The following is a 10,936-nucleotide window of genomic DNA, read 5'->3' on the forward strand; positions in this document are numbered from 1 at the left end:
CATCTCAACACGGACTCACCTTCATCCCTGTGTGTGTGTGTGTGTGTGTGTGTGTGTGTGTGTGTGTGTGTGTGTGTGTGTGTGTGTGTGTGTGTGTGCTGAGTCGGCAGCTCTATCTGGAAGGCAGGACAATAGACGTGAGTCTGGAACTTTGAGTCGACTTCAACAATAGATGACGTCACTGGTCCTGATCGTGTCATTGATCGATGATTGACAGGACAGATAATGACTTGATTTATGTTTTATCACGTCTGAAACTAAAATGATTTATTTAAGTTAAATTAAATATAATTCTATAGTCATTTTTTAAGTTAAACTAATATAACTCTAAAGTAATTATTCAAGTAAAATATATATATATATATGTATTTTAGTTTTCAGATGTTATAAATATGTCAGTGTTATGAGTTATATATATAAAACTAATAACACTGATTTATTTATAACAGCTGAAAACTAAAATACAAATATAAATATATATATATATATATATATATATATATATATATATATATATATATATATATATATAATAAAACTGATCTATTTACAACATCTGAAAACTAAAATACATATATATATATGTATATATGTATATATGTATGTATATATATATAAATATATACATATATATATATGTATATATGTATATATGTATGTATATATATATATATATATATATATATATATATAATGACACTGATTTATTTGATATATTTAAGTAGGACAGAAATAACAAGAATCGTTTGATTATAGTTATAGATCATATCACTTAAACACACACACACATACACACTTAAACACACACACACATACACACTTAAACACACACGCACATACACACTTAGTAAGTAAATCATTTATATTTATAGAGCTATTCTAGACCAGGGTCATAAAGAACTTTAACAATCAAAACAATAGTTAATCAAATATTTACTTTAAAGGTCAAGATAATACTGAGACAAACACAGGAGTTCCAGAAAATCAAGGACTGAACTTTAACACACACACATACACACTTTAACACACACACATACACACTTTAACACACGCACATACACACTTTAACACACACACATACACACTTTAACACACGCACATACACACTTTAACACACGCACATACACACTTTAACACACACATACACACTTTAACACACACACATACACACTTTAACACACACACATACACACTTTAACACACGCACATACACACTTTAACACACGCACATACACACTTTAACACACGCACATACACACTTTAACACACGCACATACACACTTTAACACACGCACATACACTCTTTAACACACACACATACACACTTTAACACACGCACATACACTCTTTAACACACGCACATACACACTTTAACACACACACATACACACTTTAACACACACACATACACACTTTAACACACGCACATACACACTTTAACACACGCACATACACACTTTAACACACACACATACACACTTTAACACACGCACATACACTCTTTAACACACGCACATACACACTTTAACACACACACATACACACTTTAACACACACACATACACACTTTAACACACGCACATACACACTTTAACACACACACATACACACTTTAACACACACACATACACACTTTAACACACACACATACACACTTTAACACACACACATACACACTTTAACACACGCACATACACTCTTTAACACACACACATACACACTTTAACACACACACATACACACTTTAACACACACACATACACACTTTAACACACGCACATACACTCTTTAACACACACATACACACTTTAACACACACACATACACACTTTAACACACACACATACACACTTTAACACACGCACATACACACTTTAACACACACACATACACACTTTAACACACACACATACACACTTTAACACACACACATACACACTTTAACACACGCACATACACACTTTAACACACGCACATACACACTTTAACACACACACATACACACTTAACACACACACATACACACTTAACACACGCACATACACACTTTAACACACACACATACACACTTTAACACACGCACATACACACTTTAACACACGCACATACACACTTTAACACACACACATACACACTTTAACATACACACTTTAACACACGCACATACACACTTTAACACACGCACATACACACTTTAACACACACACATACACACTTTAACACACACACATACACACTTTAACACACACACACATACACACCTTAACACACACACTCACGCAGACACACTTTAATATAAAAAAAACATATAATCTTTGAATAACTTCATTATTTTCACTCGACGTCTAATTTTAATTGTATTTTAATTTAATTATTTTTCAAAACCAACAGTTGTTGACAAACAAACACTTGTTTTTAATCAGATTATTTTAATACAGGAGTCACGTGTTTACAGTACTTGATGATGTCATCGACTAACACGGCGCTCTGTGATGACATCACACGGGTCTGAAGCAGTGTCCAGGAGTCCGGACCATGTGGTCCTGCACTCGAGCCCGGACGTCCCACAACAAGTCCTGCACCTGGTCCCTGAACGGAGGATGCCACGCCCACAGCATGGTCGCCGTGGCGACGGCCAGCAGCAGGAGGACGACACACACTTTCCAACAAGACGCACACGCCTGCGCAGAGAACCAGGAAGTGAATCTTATTAACGTGTAATGACACAAACTCACGCTCGTCCTCAGACGCTTGTGTTCTGGTCCGCGCTCGGCTCGTCTGGTCTGACTGCTGTGGTGCTCCTGCTGCAGCAACAGGCGCTCGGACTGCAGCTGCTCCAGCAACAGGCGCTCGGACTGCAGCTGCTCCAGCAACAGGCGCTCGGACTGCAGCTGCTCCAGCAACAGGCGCTCGGACTGCAGCTGCTCCAGCAACAGGCGCTCGGACTGCAGCTGCTCCAGCAACAGGCGCTCGGACTGCAGCTGCTGCAGCAACAACTTGTTTGTTAGTTTGAACAACAGTATTTAACAAATTAATATTTTAATTAGAATTATTTCATCATGAAAGTACATTTTCTAAATGAAACATATAATCAAATTTAAAAGTAAATATTCAAAATTGTATATTTTTAATATGTAGCCTTTTGAATTCAAAATAAAAGTGTGACTAACATTGTTTATTATATTATTATATATTATATATTATTATTTTAATTATTGGAAAAAACTAAAATTAAATATATTTTTTATTCAATTATTGAATTTAATTTTGAAATATTCGATTTTTTTGAATTCAACAATTAAAAAAACTAAACTTATATTTAAAAGAATAATTTTATAATAAAATCGTCTCCATCAGTCGTTCTCACCTCGTCCTCCTTCACGGCGTCAACTTCCTGCTCGACCTTCGTCGTCTCCTCTGCTCCTGCAGGAAAGGATGTCATTCGTTGACCTCAAGAGTTCAGAGGTCAGCGTCTCTATACCTTCCGTCTGGACCTGGTCTGGCGAGACCTGGTTCTGCTGGTCCAGAAGACTCTTGTGGTTCTGCAGCTCCTCCCTCAAGGACTCCACCTCCTCCCTCAGGTCGTCTGTGGACACCTGCCGGGGTCAAAGGTCAACACCCGTCTGACCTTGACCTCTCGACCTCCAGTACCTGCTGCTGCTGCAGCTGCTGCTCCAGGTCCTGCCTCTGCCTCCTGAGCTGGACACACTTGACCTCCTGACCCTCGTAGAGACCCTGCCACCTCAGCACCTCTGCCCGGGTCGAGATGAACGCCTCCTGGTGGACGGACGGAGCATTGAAGTCACACTGATGAGACTTTAAATCTCACTTGTTAGATTTAAATTTATTTATTTGAATTTACCATTCAAACTCTTCACTCAGTGTTGGATTCAAACTCTTCACTCAGTGTTGGATTCAAACTCTTCACTCAGTGTTGGATTTAAACTCTTCACTCAGTGTTGGATTTAGACTCTTCACTCAGTGTTGGATTTAGACTCTTCACTCAGTGTTGGATTTAGACTCTTCACTCAGTGTTGGATTTAAAGTCTTCACTCAGTGTTGGATTTAGACTCTTCACTCAGTGTTGGATTTAAACTCTTCACTCAGTGTTGGATTTAAACTCTTCACTCAGTGTTGGATTCAAACTCTTCACTCAGTGTTGGATTCAAACTCTTCACTCAGTGTTGGATTTAAACTCTTCACTCAGTGTTGGATTTAAACTCTTCGCTCAGTGTTGGATTTAAACTCTTCACTCAGTGTTGGATTCAAACTCTTCACTCAGTGTTGGATTCAAACTCTTCACTCAGTGTTGGATTCAAACTCTTCACTCAGTGTTGGATTTAAACTCTTCACTCAGTGTTGGATTTAAAGTCTTCACTCAGTGTTGGATTCAAACTCTTCACTCAGTGTTGGATTTAAAGTCTTCACTCAGTGTTGGATTTAAAGTCTTCACTCAGTGTTGGATTTAAAGTCTTCACTCAGTGTTGGATTTAAACTTCACTCAGTGTTGGATTCAAACTCTTCACTCAGTGTTGGATTTAAACTCTTCACTCAGTGTTGGATTTAAACTCTTCACTCAGTGTTGGATTTAGACTCTTCACTCAGTGTTGGATTTAGACTCTTCACTCAGTGTTGGATTTAGACTCTTCACTCAGTGTTGGATTTAAACTCTTCACTCAGTGTTGGATTCAACTCTTCACTCAGTGTTGGATTTAGACTCTTCACTCAGTGTTGGATTTAAACTCTTCACTCAGTGTTGGATTCAACTCTTCACTCAGTGTTGGATTCAACTCTTCACTCAGTGTTGGATTTAAACTCTTCACTCAGTGTTGGATTTAGACTCTTCACTCAGTGTTGGATTTAGACTCTTCACTCAGTGTTGGATTTAGACTCTTCACTCTCTCACCTGCAGAGTGTCAGCTTTGCTCGACGCCTCCATCTTCTCCTGCGTGATCTTCTGCAGAGCGATCACTGCTCTGTGCTCGTGCAGCAATGTCTGCTTCTCCCTCTGGACCAGCAGCGTCTTCAGGTCGTCCTTGGATGACCTCTGAGCAAAGAGAGAGAGACATATTGTTATTATTACCGTAAATAAAACATCAAGTTGGATTTTCTAACTCAATCATTCAAAGATCATCTTTCTAAATGAAACATGTTTGTAACTTGTAGTCTTTTAAATCCAAGAACTCCTTGAGCGTCTACGTCGTCACATGATCGTCTGTGCGTCACATGATTGGTCGACAGTTTGATGAAGTAGCTCGGTGCTCTGTTGCTACTGTCTTGACATCTTTGTTTTGAATTTAAAATACTACAAAATCGAAAATATTGAATGTGTTTTCGGAATTATTGGAAGTAGAATATCAAACTTTATGTGTAAAGAAAAAAAGAGTTAATAATAGTTAATTAGTAAATAATTAAATAACAAAAATATTCTTTTTTTTTCATTGAATTATTTAAAAGAAAATTCAACTTTTATACATAGAACTTATATAATTAAATGATAAAATATATAAAATTCAATGCATAGAAAACAACATTTCAATGAGAAGTTTCTAAATGTCAACAATGTTACTTCAATTCAATGTTCTGACGTATCTGATGTACTTTACCGGTGAGTTTACAGGTGAGTTTATAGGTGAGTTTACAGGTGAGTTTGCAGGTGAGTTTGCAGGTGAGTTAATAGGTGAGTTTGCAGGTGAGTTAATAGGTGAGTTTACAGGTATGTTTACAGGTGAGTTTTACAGGTGAGTTTTACAGGTGAGTTTGCAGCTGAGTTAATAGGTGAGTTTGCAGGTGAGTTAATAGGTGAGTTTACAGGTATGTTTACAGGTGAGTTTTACAGGTGAGTTTGCAGGTGAGTTAATAGGTGAGTTTGCAGGTGAGTTAATAGGTGAGTTTACGGGTATGTTTACAGGTGAGTTTTACAGGTGAGTTTGCAGCTGAGTTAATAGGTGAGTTTGCAGGTGAGTTAATAGGTGAGTTTACAGGTATGTTTACAGGTGAGTTTTACAGGTGAGTTTGCAGGTGAGTTAATAGGTGAGTTTGCAGGTGAGTTAATAGGTGAGTTTACAGGTATGTTTACAGGTGAGTTTTACAGGTGAGTTTGCAGGTGAGTTAATAGGTGAGTTTGCAGGTGAGTTAATAGGTGAGTTTTACAGGTGAGTTTGCAGGTGAGTTAATAGGTGAGTTTACCTGCAGACAGATGTGCAGCTGCTGCTCCAGACCGTTGATCTGGTTCCTGAGCAGATCTTCGTTGCACCGAGTCTGAACGGTTTGGACAGAAAAAGACAAAAGAAAAGACGTGAAACTTCATCATGATTTGAATAATGATGTTCAGCGACTTCATCGTTGAATGATGTTTTTATAACAACAAACAAGATCCAAACTCTTCACTGATGGTTTCACAGTCAAACTTCAGACACTTTTGCATCGAGAACGGAAGCAGGAAGTTTGAAACCACAGCATCTGCTGCGACAAGTTTCACATCAAACGCCAGCGACTCGTGTTTCAGGTGTTAACTGACACGCGAGGTCAAAGGTCGTACCGTCCACACGTCATCGGACGTCTTGACGAGGTTCGAAGTGTTTTTCTGCAGCCGGAGCAGCTTCTGTTTCACAGAGTCTTCTCTCCACAGAGCCTCCTGACACAAACACACAATGAACACACAATTAACACACATTTAACACAATGATATCATCTTTATATATTTATTATCTACAGTTTTACTGACACAAATACACATTTAACACACAATGAACACACAATGAACACACATTTAACACAATTATATCATCCTTATATATTTATTATCTACAGTCTTACTGACACAAATACACATTTAACACACATTTTATTATAACAATTCATTTGTGCAAACCTTTCATCTGTATTGATCTAAAAACTAAGTTTACACACACGTTAAAAGAAGAATTAATTCATCTATATTTACCTTCAAATACTCTGCTAACTGCTGAATTTCCTGTGAACGAAACAAGTTTATCAAGAAGAATTCATCAAATATATAAATGTTCATTTTAAACTTACAGATTCTTGGACAGTGATGAAACTATTACTGCGGGAAAAAAAACATAAACGAAGTTCAAATGTATTTTTATTTGCTCTTAACATTAAAGTTGTGCAATAACAGGAATAAACGCTTCATTATTATCTTTACTTTATTGATCAACAAGAAAATGCTTTTATTTTGAAAGGCTACACAAACTACACTTGTTTTGTTTTTTACGTCAGGAAAACTCATCAATCAAAATGTTATTTCTAATCAGATTACTTACAATTTATTTTTGTTGTTTTCAAATCTAAGCTGGAGCTAGTAATGCTAGTGAAGATTCTTGTTAGCCACATGCTAAAGTTAGCCACTCTTTAGAACTGTCTCCTTGATTGTAAGTTTAGCTTTAAATACATGTTATTTCATTGAATTGTTTAAAAATATGTTGTTAACGTTGATCTTAAATATCAATTTATTTCATTGAACATGTCGGCGTTAGCATGTAGCTTAGCCACCGGTGTGTGTGTTGATGGTTGCAGATCAGGTGTGTTTTCACTGAAGCTGACCTTGACCTGAACACAGTAAAGGTCGACTCACTCGGTCTGAACAGTGGAGTCTCGTGTCCTGAGGAGAAGGTTCTCACTTCCGTCTGCTGGATCCAAGAGAAGGAAACATGAAGGTGTTTGTGGACGAAAGGGACCAAACATGAGTCTTTTTACCGTCACGAGCCGAGCGAGTCGTCCGAGTGACTCGTGAAGATGTTGAGACTCGCTGTCGACGGATCATCTCGTCCTGAGACCTCGGTGACGCCTGACGAGGAAGAAGGTTTAGTTTCAGTTTAATGAACGTCAAGTATGAACGTCAAGTATGAACGTCAAGTATGAACGTCAAGTATGAACGTCAAGTATGAACGTCAAGTATGAACGTCAAGTATGAACGTCAAGTATGAACGTCAAGTATGAACGTCAAGTATGAACGTCAAGTATGAACGTCAAGTATGAACGTCAAGTATGAACGTCAAGTATGAACGTCAAGTATGAACGTCAAGTATGAACGTCAAGTATGAACGTCAAGTATGAACGTCAAGTATGAACGTCAAGTATGAACGTCAAGTATGAACGTCAAGTATGAACGTCAAGTATGAACGTCAAGTATGAACGTCAAGTATGAACGTCAAGTATGAACGTCAAGTATGAACGTCAAGTATGAACGTCAAGTATGAACGTCAAGTATGAACGTCAAGTGTGAACGTCAAGTGTGAACGTCAAGTGTGAACGTCAAGTATGAACGTCAAGTATGAACGTCAAGTATGAACGTCAAGTATGAACGTCAAGTATGAACGTCAAGTATGAACGTCAAGTATGAACGTCAAGTATGAACGTCAAGTATGAACGTCAAGTATGAACGGACGCGTCCGTCAAACACCTGAGACGTCTGCAGGTCGACGCTTCGTTCGGGGCTGAAGGATCTTCTCTGGTGGAACTGGTCTTGTCTCTTCCTCCTCAGGTCCCTCTTGATGCTGCTCTCCCTCGGAGGACTCCTGCACGAGGTCACGTTGTTTCGACCTCTCAGTTCTTCTCGTCTCTCGGCTCTGAGAGCGTCGAGCGACTCCATCTGGTGATGATGAACGACTTTAAGAACGACGTTCAGATGACTCTCATGACTCTCATGACTCTCATGACTCTCATGACTCTCATGACTCTCTTGACTCTCATGACTCTCATGACTCTCATGACTCTCATGACTCTCATGACTCTCTTGACTCTCATGACTCTCATGACTCTCATGACTCTCATGACTCTCATGACTCTCATGACTCTCATGACTCTCATGACTCTCATGACTCTCATGACTCTCATGACTCTCTTGACTCTCATGACTCTCTTGACTCTCATGACTCTCTTGACTCTCATGTCTCTCATGACTCTCTTGACTCTCATGACTCTCATGACTCTCATGACTCTCATGACTCTCTTGACTCTCATGACTCTCTTGACTCTCATGACTCTCATGACTCTCATGACTCTCTTGACTCTCATGACTCTCATGACTCTCATGACTCTCATGACTCTCATGACTCTCATGACTCTCATGACTCTCATGACTCTCATGACTCTCATGACTCTCATGACTCTCATGACTCTCATGACTCTCTTGACTCTCATGACTCTCATGACTCTCATGACTCTCATGACTCTCTTGACTCTCATGACTCTCATGACTCTCATGACTCTCATGACTCTCATGACTCTCATGACTCTCATGACTCTCATGACTCTCTTGACTCTCATGACTCTCATGACTCTCATGACTCTCATGACTCTCATGACTCTCATGACCTTCATGACTCTCATGACTCTCATGACTCTCATGACTCTCATGACTCTCATGACTCTCATGACTCTCATGACTCTCATGACTCTCTTGACTCTCATGACTCTCTTGACTCTCATGACTCTCATGACTCTCATGACTCTCATGACTCTCATGACTCTCATGACTCTCATGACTCTCATGACTCTCTTGACTCTCATGACTCTCATGACTCTCATGACTCTCATGACTCTCATGACTCTCATGACTCTCATGACTCTCATGACTCTCATGACTCTCATGACTCTCATGACTCTCATGACTCTCATGACTCTCATGTTGACTCTCATGACTCTCATGACTCTCATGACTCTCATGACTCTCATGACTCTCATGACTCTCATGACTCTCATGACTCTCATGACTCTCATGACTCTCATGACTCTCATGACTCTCATGACTCTCATGACTCTCATGACTCTCTGCTCATGACTCTCATGACTCTCATGACTCTCATGACTCTCATGACTCTCATGACTCTCATGACTCTCATGACTCTCATGACTCTCATGACTCTCATGACTCTCATGACTCTCATGACTCTCATGACTCTCATGACTCTCATGACTCTCATGACTCTCATGACTCTCATGACTCTCATGACTCTCATGACTCTCATGACTCTCATGACTCTCATGACTCTCATGACTCTCATGACTCTCATGACTCTCATGACTCACTCTCATGACTCTCATGACTCTCATGACTCTCATGACTCTCATGACTCTCATGACTCTCATGACTCTCATGACTCTCATGACTCTCATGACTCTCATGACTCTCATGACTCTCATGACTCTCATGACTCTCATGACTCTCATGACTCTCATGACTCTCATGACTCTCATGACTCTCTTGACTCTCATGACTCTCATGACTCTCATGACTCTCATGACTCTCATGACTCTCATGACTCTCATGACTCTCTTGACTCTCATGACTCTCATGACTCTCATGACTCTCATGACTCTCATGACTCTCATGACTCTCATGACTCTCATGACTCTCATGACTCTCATGACTCTCATGACTCTCATGACTCTCATGACTCTCATGACTCTCATGACTCTCTTGACTCTCATGACTCTCTCCTGACTCTCATGACTCTCATGACTCTCTTGACTCTCATGACTCTCTTGACTCTCATGACTCTCTTGACTCTCATGACTCTCTTGACTCTCATGACTCTCATGACTCTCTTGACTCTCATGACTCTCATGACTCTCATGACTCTCATGACTCTCATGACTCTCTTGACTCTCATGACTCTCTTGACTCTCATGACTCTCTTGACTCTCATGACTCTCATGACTCTCTCTGACTCTCATGACTCTCTTGACTCTCATGACTCTCTTGACTCTCATGACTCTCTTGACTCTCATGACTCTCATGACTCTCATGACTCTCTTGACTCTCATGACTCTCATGACTCTCATGACTCTCATGACTCTCATGACTCTCATGACTCTCATGACTCTCATGACTCCTCATGACTCTCATGACTCTCTTGACTCTCATGACTCTCTTGACTCTCATGACTCTCATGACTCTCATGACTCT

At 39.6% G+C, this 10,936-nt stretch overlaps 1 protein-coding gene across 1 annotated transcript; it reads right to left on the minus strand.

Moving 5' to 3' along the window:
- Positions 1–2,391: 2,391 nt before the first annotated feature.
- Positions 2,392–8,617, minus strand: traf3ip3 (TRAF3 interacting protein 3). The gene is made up of 13 exons (XM_087781451.1): positions 8,429–8,617; positions 7,723–7,813; positions 7,601–7,655; positions 7,042–7,069; positions 6,947–6,976; positions 6,542–6,637; positions 6,190–6,261; positions 4,907–5,047; positions 3,652–3,777; positions 3,482–3,596; positions 3,368–3,423; positions 2,736–2,984; positions 2,392–2,681 (listed from the first exon to the last, which is right to left on the minus strand). Exons 1-13 carry the CDS (start codon positions 8,615–8,617, stop codon positions 2,499–2,501), a joined length of 1,431 nt encoding a protein of 476 aa, XP_087637577.1. The 3' UTR covers positions 2,392–2,498.
- Between the last annotated feature and the right edge of the window lie 2,319 nt (positions 8,618–10,936).

The sequence above is a fragment of the Callionymus lyra genome, chromosome 19, assembly GCF_982586985.1.
Source record: "Callionymus lyra chromosome 19, fCalLyr1.hap1.1, whole genome shotgun sequence".
Classification (NCBI taxonomy): domain Eukaryota; kingdom Metazoa; phylum Chordata; class Actinopteri; order Syngnathiformes; family Callionymidae; genus Callionymus; species Callionymus lyra.